Source organism: Gymnoscopelus braueri (genome assembly GCF_963280865.1).
Source record: "Gymnoscopelus braueri genome assembly, chromosome: 16".
In the NCBI taxonomy this organism is placed as follows: Eukaryota; Metazoa; Chordata; class Actinopteri; order Myctophiformes; family Myctophidae; genus Gymnoscopelus; species Gymnoscopelus braueri.
In genome coordinates this window covers 50,029,094-50,054,339 of record NC_137616.1, presented here as the reverse complement: position 1 = coordinate 50,054,339, position 25,246 = coordinate 50,029,094, and the positions used below count along the sequence as shown (strand labels likewise).

The 25,246-nt window shown below is 42.3% G+C and overlaps 1 protein-coding gene across 1 annotated transcript; it reads left to right on the top strand.

The window, feature by feature from the left end:
* Nucleotides 1–2,849: 2,849 nt before the first annotated feature.
* Nucleotides 2,850–23,802, top strand: LOC308103068 (uncharacterized protein; the record flags this gene model as incomplete). The annotated part of the gene is made up of 5 exons (XM_080452916.1): nt 2,850–4,164; nt 16,117–16,563; nt 22,093–22,181; nt 22,711–22,926; nt 23,056–23,802. The coding sequence occupies 5 exons, from the start codon at nt 2,850–2,852 to the stop codon at nt 23,800–23,802; spliced, it is 2,814 nt and encodes a 937-aa protein (XP_080309042.1).
* Nucleotides 23,803–25,246: the final 1,444 nt, after the last annotated feature.

The following is a 25,246-nucleotide window of genomic DNA, read 5'->3' as shown; positions in this document are numbered from 1 at the left end:
TGTCACGTTTACTCAAGGAGCATACCTACCTCTAATGCAAAGTCAGGCTGCATCTACACATTCACCCCACAGGTATGCCATAACTGGACACTGCAATTAGTTCCACAAACATCAAAACATGCTATTGTGCGCACAATGTAAAAGAATGCCATAACATGGCAATGCGGTTGCATGGCAAAACGCGTGCGTGGGTGCGTGGGTGCGTGCATGCGTGTGTGGACCTGCTGATGTACTGTAGCACTTCTTCATTGCTGATCTCCTGGGCAGAAACAAAGATTTGTAATGACAAGCAATTACTGAACATAGCAATTATAGCAGCATTCACCCCCCATGTGCTGTACACTCCTATACGTCTGAACTACATGCACACACACGCACACACGCACACTGGTTCATGGAAACATAGAGACACACGGCCGGAAGCGGAAGGCCTACAAATTCACGCCCACTTTTGACACAGCGCCGCTACTCGAGGTCCGTTAGAACGATGAACTGCAGCTCTCAATGCAATCTCTATGAGAGGCATTGTAAAATACCGTCATTTCACTGGTTAACTGCTGAGGTTGTAGCGATTTTTTTTTGTGTTCTAATACACTGTTCCATTTGTTTAATTTATCCTTTTTAATGTCCCATATCTGTCATCTCGATATACTACCCACAATATACTATAATATACTCCATCAGTGTGTCAAAAGTTCTAGCTTCTGAAATATTACGTTTAAGTGGTCGCATGGTAGATACGTCACGGACGCATCCCTTGAGGTTTTCAATACCCAGAAAACCGTCGAAAGTGGCCGTTTTCAATATGTTTTGGTCATTATCTTTGGAACAGAAGGTCCAATCTGCTCGGTTCAAAGCGTGTTGGATGCGTGACTTTGAAGACATTAAGCACGCAAGGACACATTTTCGGGTTGTTTGGGGTTTCTGGGGGAGGCGAGATCTTAGTTGGGCAGGCAACCGCCTGTCCTGCCTCTACAGTGGGTACGCCACTGGTCGGCGCTCGGCGCTCGTAAAGACAGTGATGTCACTGAAATGCGAAAACTTATCTGTCTGCCGTTTACCCTCTGCTCTGTTAACATTATGGGTAACTCGTTAAAGTGGCAAATTAAATGTGAAACACAACAACTATTAAGAAAACAAGAAGATATGTTGACAAAGACACTCCATACATTTGGAAACCTATTTTTATTTAAATCAATATCGTCTCCAGTTAATGTAGGAATATTTTAAAAGTAGGCTAATTCTCATATCCTCTCATAGGGATTGCATTGGCAGCTGCAGTTCATCGACGGACCTCGAGTAGCGGCGCTATCTAAAAAGTGGGCGTGAATTTGTAGGCCTTCCGCTTCCGGCCGTGTGTCTCTATGTTGCCTCTAACTTGAAGAACGAGAGTGTAAGATCCACCTTAATTTCTTCCCAGACGCTTAGATGTAATTAGTAATTAGCAGTGGTGAAGTAACTAAGTACATTTACTCAAGTACTGTACTTAAGTACAATGTTGAGGTATTCTCACTTTACTGGAATATTTCCAATTTTCAGTACTTTTACTTCTACTCCACTACATCTCAGAGGCAAATATTCCACTTTTACACTACTTTACAATTATTTGAAAACTTTAGTTACTAGTTACTTTGTAGATTTAGATTATTATTAGAAATTAATACATTTTGGCCATTTGAAAATAGCCGATCTACAAGCTCACAATGTGTCGTGATGCGACGCATTGTGAGCTTGTAGATCTGCTATTTTCAAAAGATTTGTATACATTTGTAACTTGTGAAGTGGGACATTCTACATAATGAGTACTTTCTACTTTGGTACTTTATTAAGTACATTTTTAATACCAATACTGTTTTACTTTTACTCAAGATATAGAAACCTAGATACCTCATTGGCCTCCGCAGTTCGTTGGAGCAACCTGTATTGCGAGTGTCTAGGAAGTCCTGAGTGGACCGGATGTCCGTTTCCCCCGGAAACAATATTTTTTGACAAATCACAACACTCGTTTCATTCACGGAGAATGAGAACAGATTTGTAAAGCATCAACGTAATTTCCTTGGGCAGTACTTCCGCAAAATTCAACCATTTCCGGTTGTCAACTTCCTAGACAACCAACATCCCAGGTCTTGCCCAGCGTGCATAGTCATCTATAACATAATCTATAGATGACTATGTAGAGCAGAGGACAGTCAGAGTCCATGTATCTCCAGAACCGTCCGACCGCCCGTCTTTAAACTCGAGTGCGGCATCAAGTCGGTTGGATGGATGGTTGTCCAGATCCATCGATCCGACTAATATGACCATATATGGGCTCATGGCCTATGACCATATATGGGCTCATGGCCTATGACCATACAGTATATGGGCCTATACTGATGACATTATGTCCATATATGGGACACAGCCAGACATACAGGTACAATGGGTAAAAAGGGTATTGCATAACCGTGCATTCCCAACTTGCATCGTTCCAGAATAGCACATAGAGATTTAGCACATTTAGAGATCCTGTAGACGTATAGATTCTCTAAAAAGGAATCTCACGACATCCATATTTGTTTGTATCAGGTTACCATGGTTACCTCATATATGGAACTCCATATTTGGGCAAGACTGACGTCATATTTGATGAGGTCAGATTTCAGTCAGTTTGACTTAAAAGCTGATATAACTTCATAATCTGCTGTGATCGTCATAAACATTCCTGGATTGTAACGACAGACGTCATTGGTTGAAGACACCCCAGCCCCACTGCTGATACAGCGAAGGTTTCAGTTAGTCAAGTTATAAGTGCTTTTTACAATAATTCCAGAGTTTCACACTTTGGCTTTTACTTTCAGTGTGCAGAAATGGCGTCCGCCAGCCGTCTACTGTCTGAAGAGCACTTCCTGTGTTCTATCTGTATGGATGTGTTCACTGATCCAGTCTTCACTCCATGTGGACACAACTACTGCAAGACCTGTATCACACATTACTGGGACATTAATGATGTGTGTCGGTGTCCACTGTGCGCAAAGATCCTCAATAAGAGACCAGAAGTATCTGTCAACAGTTTTATTGCCGAGATTGTTCATCAGTTCAGGAATCAGAAGTTGAAAGAAGAATATGAAGAAAAGACAGAGGCTGAAATCCAGCAGATGATCCAGGAGAGACAAGTGAAGATTCAGGAGGTCAAACACTCAGTAGAGATCAGCAGGAAAGATGCAGACACAGTGATAGCAGGCAGTGTGCAGGTCTTCACTGCTCTGATCAGCTGTATTGAGAAGAGCCAGGCTGAGCTCATTGATGTGATTGAAGAGAAGCAGAAAACAACAGAAAAACAGGCTGAAGGCTTCATCAAAGATCTGCAAGTGGAAATCACTCAGTTAGAGACGAGAAGCTCTGAGCTGAAGCAGCTCTCACACACTGAAGACCACCTCCACCTCCATAGCTTGACATCCATCAACCCCCCTCCACCCACCAAGGACTGGACAAAGGTCGATGTCAATCAGTCTTCATATGTGGAGACTGTGAGGACAGCCGTGGCTCAGCTGGAGAAGACACTCAGTCAAGAGATGAAGAAGCTGTTTGATGCTGAGCTGTGGATGATCCAGCAATATGCAGTGGATGTGACTCTGGACCCTGATACAGCACATCCCTCCCTCATCCTGTCTGAGGATGGAAAACAAGTGAGTCTTGGACACATATGGAAGAATCTCCCAGACAACAAAGAGAGATTTTCTCCATGTATCTGTGTCTTAGGAAAACAAAGCTTCTCCTCAGGAAGGTTTTACTATGAGGTTCAGGTTAAAGGGAAGACTGACTGGGATGTAGGAGTGGCCAGAGAGTCCATAAACAGGAAGGGAGACATCACAGTGATCCCCAACTTTGGTTACTGGTCTATAGTGTTGAGGAATAGAAAAAAGTACAAGGCTGCTGCTGACCCTGCTGTCCTCCTCCCTGTAAGAGAGAAGGTCCAGAAAGTGGGAGTGTTTGTGGATTATGAGGAGGGTCTGGTCTCCTTTTATGATGTGGAGGCCAGAGTTCATCTCTACTCTTTCACTGGCTGCACCTTCACTGAGAAACTATATCCATACTTCAGTCCTCATCTTAATGCTGGTGGCACAAACTCTGCTCCTCTGATCATCTCTCCTGTCAACATGGACGCTCATCTCGGCAGGGACGGTGGAGACATGTCCTCTCCAACTTTTATAAAAAAGATCATCAGAAGGATGAAAAAAACTTTGTATAATAAATAACCAAAAAAAAACACCCAGAACCAAAAAAGTCTTGATAATAATGAGTGAATTATAATAAAATGGGGGAACGATGACGACACATGGTATCATAATGTGGTGTTTCCAGAACAACACACTACTCACCATGGTGGACAGTAAACAAGTACATTTACCTGAGTACTGCGAATTGAAAAATAAATAAAACTAGTATATGTAATTAATGAATGCAAAAGCAGAAATACAAGCTCAAAACGTCGCTTCGGGCCGCGTTTCGAGCTTGTAGATCTGCTACTTTTGATACTTTTGTCTGAAGCTGTAGTTATGATCAAAAGAACAGAAAACATCATATTTCAACATGAAATATCACAAAAAAACAAAAAATATATATCATTCTTTTTTTTACTCAAAATTTTAATCACACGATTTTGTAACCCCATTTTTTACACCCAGTGCCAATTTTCCATGTAATTCTGGGCACAACCATCCCTCTTCCAGCCTAGGAGCCAGGGCCGAGCTCATGCCATAAATATATATCATGGGGGAACCCTATAAAAAAGCAGAAAAATCTGTGCAAAATGTGGGTATCGTAGAAGAAATATTCCTTAAAAAAAAAATCACATAATTGCAATTGTTCGGTTCGGGTGAAATTCACCCATGGTTAGTGTTCTAGGGTTAAGTAAAAGTATCAAAACTGCAATATAGAAATACAAGTATAAGTCCGGAATTCAAAATGTACTTGAGCAAAAGTAAGGAAGCATTGGCATCAAAATATACGTAAAGCACCAAAAGTAAAAAAAATAATCAAATAGCATAGGTATAAAATAGGGCTAAAGTGGTTAATGTTTGCTGTATAATATAATAATGTATATCTGCAAAGTAACTAGTAACTAAAGTTTTGAAATCATTGTAGTGGAGTGAATACAATATTTTGATCCGAGATGTACTGCCTGGCTTCAATCTCAAATACAATGAATGAGGGTTTGGAATGACTAAATCTGGATTTATGTATATGAAATTTAGCTAGAATAATGATCAAATTAATTATGAACACCTCATTTTTTCTTCTTATTACTATTATTATTAAAGCCAAACAGTACATTTTGCCAGTAAAGACCAAAGAGTCAGAGTCAACATTATGAACAATATGCAGAGACACATCCTTCCAAAACTTGTTGGTGTGGGTACAATTCCAAAATAAGTGCAGCATTACCTCTGGGTACATTTTGCACAATGAACAGTTCACACAGATGTCTTTCTTGAACTTAAGAAGATAATGACTTGTAGGATAATACCTAATATGCAGGATTTTAAATGAAACGACAGGTAACTCTTTGCCTGCCACTGACGAGGCTGACGAGTAATGTGTCTCCAGCGGTTTTCCACCAGCTGGCGCTGTTCGCTACCCTATGAATGATGCTTTCACTGTTTATTTCGTAGGGGGGAATGGCTTCATCTCCGTTCCTGTAGTTTTTTTTGGCAGAAACAAGGCACGTTTAACTGGCCACAACTAGGCAACAGATTACCGCGACAGGATCTTTTTTCTTTTCTTTCGAGACTCCCGAGACCCCTGTGCCTGTAACGAGGCGATCGCCGTGAGAACAGGGATCAAAGACAATATTCCATGATTTTACAAAGTTTGTTAAAAACACGCTAGTTTTAGCTGGCAGTACATCTTACTATTACATTATTACTCTGGTAGTTGAAGGGGAATATCTATAGAGTAGAGGACTAGATGTTATAGATGACTATGTAGAGGACTAGATGTTATAGATGACTATGTAGAGGACTAGATGTTATAGATGACTATGTAGAGGACTAGATGTTATAGATGACTACGTAGAGCAGAGGACAGAGTCAGAGTCCATGTATCTCCAGAACCGTCCGACCGCCCGTCTTCAAACTCGAGTTTGCCGTCAAGTCGGAGGCTGAAAACCCACCTCTTCAGGAACCACTACCCTTCCTCTCTGCCTGGCCTACTTGTTGTTAACTAGTTCAATTCAATTCAATTCAATTTTATTAAAGTGTCAAATCACAACAAGTTGTCTCAAGACACTTTACATGTAGAGAAGAGACCCGACATCCCACCCTGAGCAAGCAATTTTGCGACAGTGGCAACGAAAAACTCCCTCTTAACTGGAAGAAACGTCAGGCAGACCCTAGGCTCTAGGGTGGCGGCCTTCTGCCTCGACCGTGTCGGGGGAAAGAAGAGAGAGAGAGAGGGAGAGACAGACAGACAGAGGAGAGACAGAAAGAGATACAGTGCAAGTAGTAACAATAACACTAGCAGCAAATATAATAGTGTAAGATAGTATATGATAATATAATATAATAAAATAATATAGTACAGCAATAGTGTGTATGCAGTATATAATGGTATAATAAAATAATGTTAAGATAATATACAGTATAGTGTAGTGGTATAGTGTAATGTAGTAGAAATCCACGGTCGTGCTCCATGGAGAGGCCCGGTCCGCAGTCACAGTATTGAGCCGCAGCTGGGGGTCAATGGACCTGCGACGTGGGAAATAAAATAAACTCCGGGGAGCAGGTCCCCGGTTGTAGAATTAGTGGCAGGCCTTACTAGAGCGTGAATCTGTACAGGGTTAATTACGATTGTACCAATGGGACACAAACCCACACAACCAAAGGGAGGACGAGAAAGGAGAGGACGAGAGGAGAGAGGAAAAAGGGGGGGGAGAGGATGACTATAGGGTGACTGAGTCTATACACTTTGGCTATAGGCTTTATCATAGAGAAAGGTTTTTAGTCTAGTCTTAAATTTACAGAGTGTGTCTGCTTCACGGACTGAGACTGGGAGAAGGTTCCACAGCTGAGGTGCCTGAAACTTAAATGCTCTACCTCCTGTTCTAATCTTTTTGGGGTTTCTTGGAGCTGTAAGCATTTTTTCATACTGTGGACGCAATGGTGTTCTGGCTGGTTTATAGGGCTCGATGAGTTCTTTGAGATATACTGGTGCCTGTCCATTGAGAGCCTTGTATGTGAGGAGGAGAACTTTAAACTCTATTCTGTATTTAACCGGGAGCCAGTGCAACGAGGCCAATGAAGGAGTGATATGATCTCTTCTTCTGGTTCCTGTCAGTATGCGCGCAGCGGCATTTTGGACTAGCTGCAGGCTTTTTAGGGACTTACTTGGGCAGCCTGCTAATAAAGCGTTGCAATAGTCCAGCCTAGAGGTAACAAATGCGTGGACAAGTTTTTCTGCATCATTTTGGGACAGAATGTGCCTAACTTTTGCAATATTACGCAGGTGAAAAAAGGCGTTTCTTGAAATTTGTTTTATGTGGGACTGAAAGGACATATCTTGGTCAAACGTGACTCCCAGATTCTTTACAGTGGCCCTGGAGGTCAAGGTAATACCATCTAGGTTAAAATTCTTATCGGCTAGTTTATCTCTGAGGTGCTTAGGGCCAAGTACAATAACTTCAGTTTTGTCTGAGTTGAGGAGTAGGTAATTACGGGTCATCCAACTCTTGATGTCTATAAGACATGCTTGAAGTTTAGCCAGTTGATCTGTTTCATCTGGCTTCATCGATAGATATAATTGTGTATCATCTGCATAACAGTGGAAATTTATAGAGTGTTTCCTAATTATCTCACCTAAGGGAAGCATATATAGAGTAAATAGTATTGGTCCAAGTACAGAGCCTTGTGGGACTCCGTATTTAACCTTTTCGCGTAATGAGGGTGTATCGTTAACGTTTACAAATTGAAATCTGTCAGACAGATAGGACTCAAACCAGTTCAATGCAGCACCCTTAATGCCAACCAAATGCTCTAGCCTCTGTAACAAAATATGGTGATCGATAGTATCAAATGCAGCACTGAGGTCCAACAAAACCAGTACAGAGAGAAGGTTGTTATCGGATGCAATCAGGAGGTCATTTGTGACCTTCACCAATGCCGTCTCAGTGCTATGGTGTGCTCTGAATCCTGACTGAAAAGCTTCAAATAGCTTATTGTTATGTAAAAAGTCACATAACTGCTTGGCGACTGCTTTCTCAAGGATTTTAGAGAGAAATGGAAGGTTCGATATAGGTCTATAGTTAGCCAAAATGCCTGAGTCGAGAGTAGGCTTCTTGAGGAGAGGTTTGATGACAGCTACCTTAAAGGACTGTGGTACGTAGCCCGTCACCAGGGACATATTGATCATATTGAGTAGGGATGCACCAACCGGGGTCAGGACCTCTTTAAGTAATTTAGTTGGGACTGGATCCAACAGACAGGTCGTTGGTTTGGAAGATGTGATCATTAAAGTGAATTCGGAGAGCTCGACCGGGGAGAAACTGTCCAAATATACACTGTGTCGCACAGCCACTTCTGAGGATACCACATCGGAGGGTGGTCCAGCAGGGGCCGAGAGCAGTAGGTTATCTATACTATCTCTGATAGTATTGATTTTACCATTGAAAAAATTCATGAAATCATTGCTGCTAAGGGATATAGGAATACGCGGATTAGTAGAGTCATGGCTTTTTGTCAATTTGGCTAGAGTGTCAAAAAGGAACCTATGGTTGTTTTTGTTTTCCTCTATTAAAGATGAATAATAGGTGGCTCTGGCATTGCAGAGAGCCTTCCTATATATTTTAAGGCTATTTTGCCAGGCTATACAGGATTCTTTCTGTTTGGTTGAACGCCATATTCTTTCAAGCTTACGTGAAGTTCGCTTGAGGTTTTTAGTTCCAGAGTTATACCATGGGGCTAGCCTCTGTTGCTTTATTACCCTCTTTCTTAAAGGAGCAACAGAGTCAAGCGTTGTCTGAAGGGAGCCTGTGATACTATTAACAAGGTGATCGACCTGAGAGGGGCTATAAGTATAGAGATCTTCAATTGTGTTGGAATATACTGAGTTGATGGCTGATGGTATTGCTTCCTTAAATTTGCCCACAGCACTATCGGATAGATTTCTACCAAATACATTTTTGTCCAATGGTGAGTAATCAATTAATGTAAAATCAAAGGTTATTAAATAGTGGTCGGAGAGGTTCTCATTATATGGGAAGACTATGAGATGTTCAATTTCAATACCATAGACCAAAACAAGGTCGAGGGTATGGTTGAATTTGTGAGTAGGTTTATCTACACACTGAGAGAAACCGATTGACTCAATTAATGTAATAAACGCTTTACTGAGGCTATCGGTTACTACATCCACGTGGATGTTCATGTCGGCAGCCAAAATGATTTTATCAGAGTCTAGGACTAGGCGTGATAGAAACTCTGAGAATTCAGGTAGAAATTCAGTGTAGGGCCCAGGAGGGCGGTACACTGTAACAAATAATAAAGGCTGTAATGATTTCCAGCTTGGGTGCGAAAGAGTGAGAACTAGACTTTCAAACGTTTTGTAAGTCAGCCTGGGTCTGGGGCTGATTATTAAGTTTGAGTTGAAAATGGCTGCAACTCCACCTCCAATCTGGCCGGTGTCTCGAGGGATATGAGCATTTGTGTGACTTGGTGGGGTGGCTGTATTTAGACTGACGTATTCTTGCTCACTCAGCCATGTTTCGGTAAGACAAAGTAGATCAAGATAGTTGTCTGATATGATTTCATTTACCAATACACCTTTAGAGCGTAGAGATCTAATGTTCAGGAGTCCACATTTAATAATTTTGTTTTGTGGCACTACTGCATTAATTTTGATATGTGCCAAGTTTTTATGCACAGCTCCTCGAACCCCTGGTTTCACATACCTAGGGGGTCGAGTAGTTTCAATTGTTCTGATTTGTAGGGTAGGTGGCTGCTCTGGTGGAAGCACATAGTTGTACGAACTCTTGTTTTATTGTTGTATTGTTTTATTGGATCTTGTTTAGTCGATACACTTATTTGTTTTAGCTCGTGCTCATTTGATTTTGCTATTTTGTCTCATCTGTTTAAGAAAGTAGGTAGTTGTCATATTGCACTTTTACCTTAGCGCTAGGTATACTCTTAGTTGCTTGTTTTTGCAGGAAATGCACTTAAGACTTCTGGTGATTAGTAGTTTTGTTCCCTACCTATGTTGAATACACTTATTGTAAGTCGCTTTGGATAAAAGCGTCTGCTAAATGACTGTAATGTAATGGATGGATGGTTGTCCAGATCTACCGATCCCACTAATATGACCATATATGGGCATATGACCATATATGGGCTCATGGCCTATGACCATATATGGGCCTATACTGATGACAAATAGGGTATTGCATCACCGTGCATTCCCAACTTGCATCGTTCCAGAATAGCACATAGAGATTTAGCACATTTAGAGATCCTGTCGATGTATAGATTTTCTAAAAAGGCGTCTCACAACATCCATATTTGTTTGTATCAGGTTGCCATGGTTACCCAATATTTATGTGGAAGTAATTGTGTAGCCGTGTGGAACTCCATATTTGGGCAAGACTGACATCATATTTGATGAGGTCAGATTTCAGTCAGTTTGACTTAAAAGCTGATACAACTTCATAATCTGCTGTGATCGTCATAAACATTCCTGGATTGTAACGACAGACGTCATTGGTTGAAGACACCCCAGCCCCACTGCTGATACAGCGACAGTTTCAGTTAGTCAAGTTATAAGTGCTTTTTACAATATTTCCAGAGTTTCACACTTTGGCTTTTACTTTCAGTGTGCAGAAATGGCGTCCGCCAGCAGTCTACTGTCTGAAGAGCACTTCCTGTGTTCTATCTGTATGGATGTGTTCACTGATCCAGTCTTCACTCCATGTGGACACAACTACTGCAAGACCTGCATCACACATTACTGGGACATTAATGATGTGTGTCGGTGTCCACTGTGTGCCAAGATCTTCTGTACGAGACCAGAAGTATCTGTCAACAGTTTTATTGCCGAGATGGTTCATCAGTTCAGGAATCAGAAGTTGAAAGAAGAATATGAAGAAAAGACAGAGGCTGAAATCCAGAAGATGATCCAGGAGAGACAAGTGAAGATTCAGGAGGTCAAACACTCAGTAGAGCTCAGCAGGAAAGATGCAGACACAGTGATAGCAGGCAGTGTGCAGGTCTTCACTGCTCTGATCAGCTGTATTGAGAAGAGCCAGGCTGAGCTCATTGATGTGATTGAAGAGAAGCAGAAAACAACAGAAAAACAGGCTGAAGGCTTCATCAAAGATCTGCATGTGGAAATCACTCAGTTAGAGAAGAGAAGCTCTGAGCTGAAGAAGCTCTCACACACTGAAGACCTCCTCCACCTCCATAGCTTGACATCCATCAACACCCCTCCACCCACCAAGGACTGGACAAAGGTCCATGTCCATCAGTCTTCATATGTGGAGACTGTGAGGACAGCTGTGGCTCAGCTGGAGAAGACACTCAGTCAAGAGATAAAGAAGATGTATGATGCTGAGCTGAGGATGATCCAGCAATATGCATTGGATGTGACTCTGGACCCTAATACAGCAAATCCCTACCTCATCCTGTCTGAGGATGGGAAACAAGTGAGTGATGGAAGAAAAAAGAAGAATCTCCCAGACAACAAAGAGAGATTCTCTAAAGTTAATAATAATAATAAACTTTATTTATATAGCACTTTTCAAAAACAGGTTTACAAATTGCTTAACAATACAATTTTCAGTGTCTTAGGAAAACAAAGCTTCTCCTCAGGAAGGTTTTACTATGAGGTTCAGGTTAAAGGGAAGACTGAGTGGAGTCTAGGAGTGGCCAGAGAGTCCATCAACAGGAAGGGATCAATCAAACTGAACCCCAACAATGGTTACTGGACTATAGTGTTGAGGAATAGAAATGAGTACAAGGCTGCTGCTGACCCTGCTGTCCTCATCCCTGTGAGAGAGAAGGTCCAGAAAGTGGGAGTGTTTGTGGATTATGAGGAGGGTCTGGTCTCCTTTTATGATGTGGAGGCTAGAGTTCATCTTTACTCTTTCAATGGCTGCACCTTCACTGAGAAACTATATCCATACTTCTGTCCCTGTTTAAATGATGGTGGTACAAACTCTGCTCCTCTGATCATCTCTGCTGTCAACATGGACGCTTACCTCAGCAGGGACGGTGGAGACGTGTCCTCTCCAACTTTTATAAAAAAGATCCTCAAGAGGATGAAAAAAACTGTGTATAATAAATAACAAAAACATGATAATATAGAGTGAATCATATTAAAATGGGGTGGAGGGGACACAGGGCCTCATAATGTGGTGTTTCCACAACAACACACTACTCATCATGGTGGACAGTAAACAAGTACATTTATTTGAGTACTGTGAATTAAAAAATACTTAAAAACAGTATATGTAATGAATTAATGTGGTTAACATGCATTGTAACATTTACATTAGTTAAAGTGTGATATTATGAAACATAAATAGATAATTATCATAAAGTCTACAGGAAGGAATTCAGTGTGACCAGAAGCAGAGATAAAACACATGGTCTCTGTCAGGAGGAAACCTCATGTACTGCCTGGCTTCAATTTCAAATACAAATATAGCTGCAAGCATTAATAATACGGGGCCAGTGGAGGGAGGGAGGGAGGAGAGAGAGAGAGAGAGAGAGAGAGAGAGAGAGAGAGAGAGAGAGAGAGAGAGAGAGAGAGAGAGAGAGAGAGAGAGAGAGAGAGAGAGAGAGAGAGAGAGAGAGAGAGAGAGAGAGAGAGAGAGAGAGAGAGAGAGAGAGAGAGAGAGAGAGAGAGAGAGAAACGGAATAGATTGAAGAGAGAGAGACATGGAAACGGAATAGATTGAAGAGAGAGAGAGAGACATGGAAACGGAATAGATTGAAGAGAGAGAGAGAGACATGGAAACGGAATAGATTGAAGAGAGAGAGAGAGACATGGAAACGGAATAGATTGAAGAGAGAGAGAGAGACATGGAAACGGAATAGATTGAAGAGAGAGAGAGAGAGAGAGAGACATGGAAACGGAATAGATGGAAGAGAGAGACATGGAAACATAATAGATTAGAGAGAGAGAAAGATGGAAACATAATAGATTGATTGGACATCTCAACCTATTGCCATTAACAGGAATCGAACCCTCAACCTTCGGATTGACAGTTTGCAACACTACCTATAGTGCTATAGCTTTTTACAGGCTGAGGTTGTCTGTTGAACATAAAAGTGAACAAGTGAAAGCAGCCGATCTACAAACTCAGAAACACGTTGCTATCTGAAAAGTTTTGAGATTGTAGATCGGCTATTTTCAGAATTAAGTATGTCATACATTGCAAAAACATACCCTCTCAAATAAGCATTTCAGGTTATCTTTAACAATTGCACATGCATTAATTGACACAATCATGTTGTGTGCAATGCAACTTAAATGAAGTCTACATCAAGTGAGGCTTGAACTGCCGACCTTGAGGTTTTAAGGCACGCGCACAAGCGAGAAGCCATTGGACCAACAGACAGACACTGTGAAAAAAGAGATCACACAGATGATACAGTTTCACGCAAATAGCTGACAAATCACTGAAAAAAGGGTTTTTCAAACTGCTCAAAATTGCGGACAATCTAAGGGCGGAGCTTACTGATCAAAGCGATAGATGTGTTCCTCATGAGTCAAGGCACAAGTGTAAGCAAGTTTCACGACTTTCGGTCAAACGAGGCATGACTTTTGCCTGTTTAAAGTTTGCATGTTAAAAAAAATGCTATAGCGCCCCCCTTTGGCCAATTGGAGTGAGATTGGTTTCAGTGATATTTGGAATGACCCTCTACATTACTGCAAAGTTTCAAAGAAATGTGAGTCTGCATAATTATGTGTGTTAAGGGCAGATGAATCATTTTCATAAAACTGCAATAGTTAAAACCTATCTCCTCCTGGGATTTTTGAGTAATCTGCACGAAACCTTTTACACATGAACTTTGGACCTTTGCTGACAAAACGTTAGCGGCGGATTTTCCATAAGTGAAAAAATGCAGAAGTTAAGAGCCAATGACTGTTTTTCATATAATTCGAAATGGTGGGATATCTAAAGGTCAGAGGTCAAAAGTCAGAGTGTGAAAGTTGTTCAGCATGAGGAGACGCATGTGTGTATTGAAGTTTCATGGCTGTAGGTCAAACAGGGCTTGAGTTTTACCTGTTCAAGGTTGGCATTTTCAATTGAGTGCTATAGCGCCTATAGCGCCACCTTTTGACGAAAGATTGTGAGAATTATTTCTTGATAGTTTTTCATGACCATCTACCATATGGCCGAGTTTCGTAAAAAGCGACAGCACGGTTCAGCCAGAACTGCGAAAAGTGGCAGAAGGAGTGACAGAATAATGCGAATCTTAAAACAGGGCCTGCTGCCATGCTGGCAAGCTGGCCCCGTAATGAGGGTTTGGAATTACTAAATCTGGATTTATGTATATGAAATGTAGCTAGGATAATGATCAAATTAATTATGAACACCTCATTTTTCTTATTATTACTATTATTATTAAAGCCAAACTGTACATTTTGCCAGTTAAGACCAAAGAGTCAGAGTCAACATTATGAACAATACACAGAAACACATCCTTCCAAAACTTGTTGGTGTGGGTACAATTCCAAAATAAGTGCAGCATTGTCTCTGGGTACATTTCACAAAATGAACAGTTCACACTTAAAGGGGTAAGTGATATATTTTGGTAAAAACAAAAAGTATTTTGTTAAAAGGTTAAAGCACTATATTCTAATATTAATCATTGATATAGAGTGTTTGTTCAGTAACAGGAGTCTCCCCGTCTCTCCAGCTCTTTAATAAACAGAAAATACATTTTCCGGTAGGTGTCAAAATCTCAGCCAATCAGGAGAAAGTACCAATTTTTAAGCTTCATTTTTTATAGTGTTCCAGTTCCAATTTTGCCTGCTCATTTCTTAGTGTCATCACTTCCAATTGCACTTGTTTAATCTATGGGGGTGTCCCTGCCGATAAACAATGCGGCCCCCCAGAGTGAGTGTGGAAATTTTGTGGCTCTCACCATCTACAAAGTTGCCCACCCCTGCTCTATAGCAATGAGTACTATCAGAATATAGAGCTATTTAACACTTATTTTAACCAAAGAAAGTCACTTACCCTACCTTTAAGAAGATAATGACTTGTAGGATAATACCTAATATGTAGGATTTTAAATGAAACTACAGTTAACTCTTTGCCTGCCACTGACGAGGCTAAGGTGTGTCCAGCGGTTTTCCACCAGATGGCGCTGTTCGCTACCCTATGAATGATGCTTTCACTGCCAGATGACGACAAAAATAAACACTTGTTTACTTCCTGTTTATTTCGTAGGGGGGAATGGCTTCATCTCCGTTCCTGTAGTTTTTTTGGGCAGAAACAAGGCACATTTAAATGGCCACAACTAGGCAACAGATTACCGCGACCGGATCTTTTTTTTTTCTTTCGAGACTCCCGAGACTCCTGTGTGTGTAATGAGGCGATCGCCGTGAGAACAGGGATCAAAGAGACTAGTCTAGACGCCGACATGGACAGTCGCACGCGAACGCGCTCCTGCACTGGCAACATTTTTGCCAGTTTTTCACTGGATTTACTTCTCATCTTCATCCTTCTGTGGACGACGGATTCATTCCTTGAATCTCCACAGAATCTCCACCTAATGGAGACAGAAAAGGGGAATCCACGGGAAATGAAAAATGAAAAACACTCTGATTTCTACCTGCTCGGCTCTACAGAATCAACAAAACATCTGGGTTTTGCGGCCGGAGCTCTCCATACGCTCCTGGCCATGAATTCGGCTAGAAAGAACGCGCCCCCGACAGGACGCATGGACCGAAGAGGGGTCATACCTATGTTCCCCGGGTTCTATGTTCCCCACTAAGGTTATGGTTAGGGTTAGGTTTAGGTTAGGTCCTATATTCCCCGCTCTCCCTAGAAAACGGGGAACATAGGACCCGGGGAACATAGGACCCGGGTCATCCTTTTTCTTCTCCTGTCGGGTGATATCCACGTTAATCCAGGCCCAGTTACCACCAGGCAAACTTCTGCCCGTCTGGCGAGGGAGGAAAACTTTGCCAACGTTGCGAACGTTGCTAATGCTACTAGCGTCGCCAACGGCAACGTCGAACAACAACAAAGCCAGGAGCTTTGCGCAACCAGCGTTGCTACTGAAGCCAGCTACGTCGACAACACCAATGGCTCCCCACCAACTCAACTAGGCGAATCAACCCAAATGATCAACCGAAACACCCACGTTGTTTCCACCGCAGCCGTCGACGAGGACGCTTGCACCGACGTGCCACGGCGATCAACCGGGAGATGCAGCATAGACGAGGATGCGGAACCAAGGAGTCACCTAGCTGTTTTCCCCCGAAGCAGAGACCCTGATGCACCGTTTTCAACCTACGGTTCGTTCCACGGCCAGGGTCCTAGCAGAGGCCGTGCTGGGGCCCCCGCGACTCATGCATGTATGTACATAATGACAATGACTGCATCCTTCGCGAAGACCTGAAGGATGCAGCCATTGAAGCTGTGTGGGTCGAGATCATTTTTAAACATGCCAAACCTGTGCTAGTCGGTGCCATATACAGACCTCCTAACCAGACTGATTTCTATGAAAGACTTGAGGAGTGTTTAGCTAAGGTGGAGTATGCGGAGACGATACTTCTTGGTGACTTTAACACAGACATGCTCCGTAAGGAAGCGTCAGTGTAAGTCATTTAAGGGGTTTTGTCATCGGCACTCATTCCACCAGCTGATCACTCAGCCCACAAGGCTGTGTGTTTCCACTCAAACTACCATAGATCTCATTCTAACAACGGACAAGGACAAAATCCTCAATAGTGGTGTTTCTACCTGTGGCATATCTGATCATAACATGATCTTCTGCACCAGAAAGAAACGTAAACCTAAGACCGGTTACCACAAATCAGTCACGATCAGAGACCTCAAAAACTATAAGAGTGAGGACTTAGATCACAGGCTAGAGGAACAGGACTGGTCCGATGTACTAAACAGCACACAGGTAGACGAATCTTGGCTTGGTTTCAAAACCAAATTCATTCAAATTTTGGACAGTGTGGCTCCCATGAAAACCATCAGGGTCAAAACCCGCTCGGTACCATGGATGAATTCGGACATCCTTACTGCCATGAAAGTCAGAAACAAAAAGTGTTCTGAGTTTCATAAAGGTAGGATCAAACTCACCAAATGTTTTAACAAGGGTCTCGAATCACACGTAGCTAAACTTGAAAAAGAAAAAAACAAGCTAAGAAACAAGGCATGCTCCTATTAGCAGAAAAAAAGCTTCCTCGATGACAAAATTGAGGAAAATCAAAGCAAACCACGAGAGCTTTGGAAGCTATTCAACAACCTACTAGGCTGCAGCAAGAAATTGAAAACCAGGTTTACAAACATAAGCCTCAAGGTGAATGACACTCTCACCACATCCAAACATGAAGTGAGTAAAATCCTCAACATATTCTTCACGACCATAACCTCAGATTTGGTTGAAAAACTACCCCCTCACTCTGGGTGCTATGGTGAAGAGTATGATGACTCATTTTACGAAAAACAGGGTGTACGCAAAGACGATTTTAAACTCTCCCCTGTGAAAACAGAAGAGGTGTTTAAAAAACTGAGTGCTCTTCATCAACACAGAGCCACAGGCCTCGACAATATCCCCGCCAAATTTCTAAAAGACTCAGCCGCCTCCATTGCTCCAATCATTACCCACATAATAAACCTCTCCATCATACAGGGACGGGTCCCTAACGATTTAAAAAAAGCAAGGGTGACCCCTCTGTACAAAAAAGGAAACAAATTAGACCCTGGCAACTACCGCCCTATTTCTATTCTTAGCTCCATCTCGAAAGTCATGGAAAAAAATAGTCTATGAACAGGTCGATAAGTATCTTGCCGAGAAAAATCTAATCTACAAATTCCAATCTGGTTTCAGAACAAACCACTCCACTGACACATGCCTTCTCTATTTGAACGACTCTATCAAACAAGATGTCGACAAGGGCAAATATTGCGGCATGGTCATGCTGGACCTCCAGAAGGCCTTTGACACCGTTAATCACCCAATTATGATCAATAAGCTCAAAGCAATAGGTTTTGATGACACGTCAGTGAACCCCCCCCTCCCTGTGACTTGTGGTGTTCCCCAAGGAAGTATACTAGGACCTTTACTGTTCCTGATATATGTGAATGATATGTCATCAGCCTGCGACTGCAAACTGTTCCTGTTCGCAGATGACTCGGCCCTGCTAGTCTCGGACAGGGACAGGCTGCAGGTTGAGAAAACTCTCAGCTCTGAACTCAACAAGATCTGCATCTGGCTCTCTGACAACAAACTTTCATTACACCTGGGTAAAACTGAATCCATCCTCTTTGGGTCCAGTCCTAACCTTAGCAAGGCAGAGAGTTTCACGATCAAAGTGGGTGATGATTTCATCACAAGAAAGGACGAGATCTACAAGCTCATAACGTGTAGAATAGGGCTAAAGTGGTTAATGTATGTTTTATAATATAATAATTTATATCTGCAAAGTAACTAGTAACTGAAGTGTTCAAATAATCACAGATTACACAGGGCATTATATGAAAAATAACTAAAATATACAAATACATTGCTGACATATTTAATAATTCTATACATTAAAAAAAAGTTAACATAGCAGAAACAGGTGGCACGGTGGCGCAGTCGGTAGCGCTGTCGCCTCACAGCTAGAAGGTCCTGGGTTCGATTCCCGCCGGGGGACTTTGTGGGCACTGGGGGTGTGTCTTCTCCTCCGCGTCATCAGCGCCCATACCCTAGGTGGGGTTGGCGAAAGGGCCTACTCTGTGTGGAGTTTGCATGTTCTCCCCGTGTCTCCTAGGGTAGTTAATACCCTCACAAAAACATGTAGTAATCCTGGTCGCTATACCGCCTCCCCCATGACAGCCGGTGCGCCTGATGGAGGGGAAGGGAACTGGTTGGAATAACGTGTTCCTTCCACGCGCTACGTCCAACCAGGGAAACTCCCCCCTGTCAGGTGACAAGAAGGTCAGTTTGGCTCTCATGAATTGAAGGAAGCATGAGCTCGGCCCTGGCCTCCCTACTGTGGGGGACTGGTGTAGCGCTGGTGTAGGGCTGGTGTAGCGTCCAGGATCACTTAGGAAATTGGCACCGGGTGAAAAAAATGGGTTACAAAAATCGCGGGATAAAAAATAAAATAAAAAAAATAAATAGCAGAAACAGCTAATCTACAAGCTCACAATACGTCACAAAGAGACATGTCGTAAGCTTTTAGATCTGCTATTTCTGGGAAAATGTTTGAAGATGTATGAACATGTTTCAACATTTCAACGACTACAGTATGTAAAATAATTAAGATTATTTCAAATAATTGCAATTAGGCGATTATAATTTTGGCAGGCCTAGTAGTCGTCTGATGTCATGTGGGAGTTCCGAATGCTCCTCACCATACTGAATAACTGCTAAATAACTCCATCTCCCAGCATGCAACAGCACATCCCTGAACGGCCCCTGGGCTCAACCTTCTTCAAGGAGAAGAAGGTCTCTTGATATAATGTCCACAGATCATTGAAGGTCTGCTGGTCACAATAGGCAGGACTTCGTGTGACGTTTGTGCCATAATGTCAACCAGTGGTGGAAAAAGTACTCACAGTTTTTTACTTAAGTAAAAGTATCAATACTGCAATATAGAAATACTCTGTTACAAGTAAACGTCTGGATTTAAAAATGTACTTGAGTAAAAATACCAAAGTATTGGCATCAAAATATACTTAAAGCACCAAATGTGAAAGTACAAAATGTTTGAAAATCTACAAGCTCACAACGCCTCGCGATGCGACGCGTTGTGAGCTTGTAGATCTGCTATTTTCAAATAGGCTGGATGACAATGCGGAGCAGAGGAAGAGGTTATAGATGACTAGGTAGAGTAGAGGACTAGAGGTTATGATGTTACATATTTGTGTTCTATGTAAGGGTTTTATTTATTGTCTTCACTGTTGCATTGGTAAGCACCCTGACATGCATTCATTCAGTTCTGGTCCTGTTGTGGAGGCTTGCTATGTAAGTGCACTAGAGTTGGGAAGCCTGTATCAGCCTAAATACCCAGTCTCAGCCCTGGCATCAGTGGCACACCTCGTTAACTCATGCAGTGCCACATGACGTCTAAGACGTCATGGCCTGAGCGCCACGTGACGTCTAAGAAGTAAAAAAAAAATCCTTTTTTTTTTTTTTTTTTAATGTTCAGAACCCAAGATATGATGATTTGAAGATTTGCTGCTCCATTCACTTCTTGTTTAACTTCTTACTGAAAAAGGCTGTATCTTGGCTCCAAAGCACTTTTTTTTTTACGATGAATTTTGGCTGTGGCACTCAGAACCAAACTGCCATAAATAAGAATGGCACTGAATGAGTTAATCACTAGACTCCCGACCCACTTTTCCTGGGAGTCTGGTTCGACTCCCGCTTGAGACATTGCTTTTTCAACCAACCGCAGACTACTTTTTTCGCCGATAAAGTATAGTTTTGGACCGCGACGGAGGAGGGGCGCAGTCTCAAGCGAACTTGAGCCACGAGAGGCACCACCGTTCGGTGGATTTTTTTTTCTCTCTTCACTTCTCAGTCTGGAAAGCCTCCCATTGGGAGGTTTTGCAGAACTACACTAGAACTACATGTTACGTAGTCAACGTCGTTGCTGATTGGATGTCGTTCCAACGAATGAGAGTAGCGTTAGGCAACCTACGTCATCAGCCAGCGCCACCCTCCATGCTTTTCACACTGTTGTTTTTCTGCGCATTGGAATGAAGTCTCACTGGTGCTTTATCCCGCCCCGCACCACAGACCAATCAGAAGCCACGGCAGGACTCAAGCCGTTTGGCATGTCCCGCCTCCCTTGGAGATAGGAGGCTTTCCAGACTGAGAAGCGAAGAGAGAAAAAAAATCCGCCGAACGTAGCAAAGCAGGCTGGATCCCAGGCTAGGTGTTACACACTGTCCATGGAGATGGTGCTCAGGGAAAGTTTGGTCTAAATGTGGTGTCCAAAAGTTTGGTAACACCACGTCCTTGACTTGCACCCTCCTTGAAGTATTGAACCCGCTCCTGTTCTGTTTTGGTACATCCTGTTTGTGAAATGTTGAACTTGCTAAGGTGACATGTTAAAGTGAAGAGTTTTGGGGCAGCCTTTGGTTGACTGATTGTTTGATTACTTGACTCTGTTGGGATTTTTGTCTATAGAGCTACCGGCGCCAGTTTCTCGTACAAAGCCAACTTTTGATATAGTTTAGATTTAGAGTAGTTAGATTAGAGTAGAGTTCTCTTGTCATTTCCATTTGGTGTAGATGAGGTTTGTAAGAGGTTTGAACTTAAGTATAGGTTTAGCTTGGTTTATTTGGTTATTGTTTTGCGCCGGGGCTTATTTTCTGTGTATGTTTAAGTTTAAATGCATGTCTTAAACGGTCTATTTGTAAATTCATTGTATGTAAAAATCATTTCAAACCTAAAAGAAACCAAATAAGGTCATTAATAAAACAACAATTCACTTGTCAACCTTATGTCACGGTCCTTTTATTCCCTAGACCATAGGATCGTAACAGATGACTATGTAAGGGCCATGTATCTCCAGAGCCGCCTGTCCGTCCGTCCAACCAACTTCAAACTTGAGTGAGGCGTCAAGTCGGTTGAATCCATAGGCCTGTGGCCTATGGATTCAACGATGGGTTAGGGTTAGGGTTAGGGTTTAGGGTTAGGGCCTGTGTGACCATATATGTGTTCTATACATATGACATTAAGTCCATATATGGACTTAAACGGGACACAGACTGGTACAATGGGTAAACATAGTGTTGCATAACCATGTGGGGCATGCATTCCGAACTTGCATCGTTCCTGAGTAGCACACAAAAATATTTAGCACATGTAGATATGTAGATGCATGGATTTCCTTAAAAGGCATTTCACGGCATCCATATTTGTTTATCAGGTTGCCATGGTTATCCAATATTTGTGGAGGTCATTCTGGAGCCGTGTGGAACTCCATATTTGGGCAAGACTGACGTCATATTTGATGAGGTCAGATTTCAGTCAGCTTGGTTTAAAAGCTGATAAAAGCTGTGAGGAGCATTAGTCAAAGAGAAGAGAGCCTCACACACTGAAAGACAGATCTTTAGATCACTTATAGAAAGATAAGCCGTTACAACTTCATATTCTGCTGTAATCACAGCATAAACATTCCTGGATTGTAAAGACATACCTCACCGGTTGAAGACACCCAAGAAAAACTGCTGACAAATTCCAGTTAATCAAGTTGTTAGTAGTTTCTTAGAATCATTCCTGTGTTTCACACCTTGACTTTTATTCTCAGTGTGTAGAAATGGCACCCACCAGCAGTCTGCTGTCTGAAGAGCACTTCCTGTGTTCTATCTGTATGGATGTGTTCACTGATCCAGTCGTCACTCCATGTGGACACAACTACTGCAAAACCTGTATCTCACATTACTGGGACAATAATGATGTGTGTCAGTGTCCACTATGTGGAAACGTCTTCTGTACGAGACCAGAAGTATCTGTCAACAGTTTAGTTTCTGATATGGTTCATCAGATCAGGAGTCACAAGTTGAAAGAAGAATATGAAGCAAAGACAGAGAATGAAGTTCAGCAGATGATCCAGGAGAGACAAGTGAAGATTCAGGAGGTTAAACACTCAGTAGAGCTCAGCAAGAAAGATGCAGACGCAGCGATCAGAGCAGTCTTCACTGCTCTGATCAGCTGTATTGAGAGGAGCCAGGCTGAGCTCATTGATGTGATTGAAGAGAAGCAGAAAACAACAGAGAAACAGGCTGATGGCTTCATCAAAGATCTGCAAGTGGAAATCATTCAGTTAGAGATGAGAATCTCTGAGCTGAACCAGCTCTCACACACTGAAGATCACCTCCACCTCCTCCAGAACCTCACCTCCACAAACACCCCTCCACCCATCAAGGACTGGACAAATGTCAATGTCCATCAGGCTTCATATGTAGAAGTGGCTCAGCTGGAGAAGGAACTCAGTCAAGAGATGGAGAAGAAGATGTATAATGCTGAGCTGAGGATGATCCAGCAATATGCAGTGAATGTGACTCTGGACCCTGATACAGCAAATCCCTACCTCCTCCTGTCTGATGATAGAAAACAGGTGTATGATGAAGACGTATGGAAGAATCTCCCAGACAACAAAGAGAGATTCTCTGAATGTGTCTGTGTCTTAGGAAAACAAAGCTTCTCCTCAGGAAGGTTTTACTATGAGGTTCAGGTTAAAGGGAAGACTGAGTGGGATCTAGGAGTGGCCAGAGAGTCCATCAACAGGAGAGACTTCAAACTGAACCCCAACAATGGCTACTGGACTATATTGTTGAGGAATGGAAATAAGTACATGGCTGCTGCTGGCCCTGCTGTCCTCCTCCCTGTAAGAGAGAAGATCCAGAAAGTGGGAGTGTTTGTGAATTATGAGGAGGGTCTGGTCTCCTTTTATGATGTGGAGACGGGAGTTCATCTCTACTCTTTCACTGGCTGCACCTTCACTGAGAAACTATATCCATACTTCAGTCCCTGTTTTAATGATGCTGGTACAAACTCTGCTCCTCTGATCATCTCTCCTGTCAACATGGATGTTGGGAACGTGTCCCCTCCAACTTCAAAAAGAAGAAAAACATAAATGTGTCCCCTCCAGTATAATATTTACTGTATTTTTTTTTTTTAATAAATTGTACTGAAGAACAATCCCATGACCCTATTTGCTCCCTCTGAGGTGTGTTGTCTCTGCTCACATTACTGAGAAATAAAAAGGATCCTCAATAGGATGAAATCCACTGAGGTATGAGACTGAGACCTAGTTCTGCCAGACCCCTAGTGGTTGAAATCTGAATGGCTGGGTAGGAAAAGAGGGACCGACCGACCGACAGACCGACCGACAAAGCCTCCTGTAGGCCGACCCCCTGGGTCTGGCAAACATGATCATTAAGAGCAGGAGGGGAACTCGGTCTCATATATTCTCTGTCAAGGGGAAACCTCTTATGTCCAAAACAAATTCAAAAATTGTAAAAGTAGCAGATCTACAAGCTCAAAATGTGTCGCTTCACACTGCTATTTGAGCTTGCGGATCTGCTTTTGATGCTTTCGTGTGACGCTGTAGTATGATCAAGTAGGGCGTTAATTTAAGAAAAACACAAGTCAAAATATGGAGATAAAAGGTTTCTGCCCAACAACAACGATATACCTATTTTTCTGGAATCTAAATTCCATTTATACACTCTCAGACTTACAGACCTGTAAAAGTCCATTTTGTTCCTAATCCTAACTATCAATCATTTAGCTGGGGACCCCCCTGAACCCCCTCAAGGACCCCCTGGGGTCCCCGGACCCCACGATGTGAAATGTGAACCAGTACTGTTTTTGCCAGTAAACGGGCTCCCTGCGCTCGTCTTTCCACCGAGACATCGTTTGTTTACATCCGGGTTGAAAAAAAATAAAAAATCTGTGGATTGTCAGAAAGACTCAAAATGAGGTAAAACCACTGGCATTGGCGGATTATTCATGAATTAATACCTGGCTATGAATGTGTTAACTGTGTGAGTGTGGTGTATGAGTGTACGGACATTACGGTCCATTTGGTTACATTTGTATACACTCTCACAGTTAGAAATAGATAAATAATCACTGAGGATTTGATTGTGTGCCAGCCTATTATCACCTGTCTGTCTGTTTTCCAGTCTGTCCTCGAATTCCAGCCTGTCTGTCTCTTTCCCTCTTGTTTTCTTTATTTGTTACATCTGTGTGAAGGGAGCCAAAGGTAACCACGTTGCTATGGTATCCGGCACTGTTGCTCCAGCATGTTCAACAAACCACTTTGTGGCTGAACTGCACATTAACGTTATGTTGACACTATACTGTAGATCTGCACTTAAACGTTATGTTGACACAACATTACTGTAGATCTGCACATAGACGTTATGTTGACACTACTGTAGATCTGCACATAAACGTTATGTGCACACTACTGTAGATCTGCACATAAACGTTATGTGCACACTACTGTAGATCTGCACATAAACGTTATGTTGACACTACTGTAGATCTGCACCACATTGTTGTGCACACTG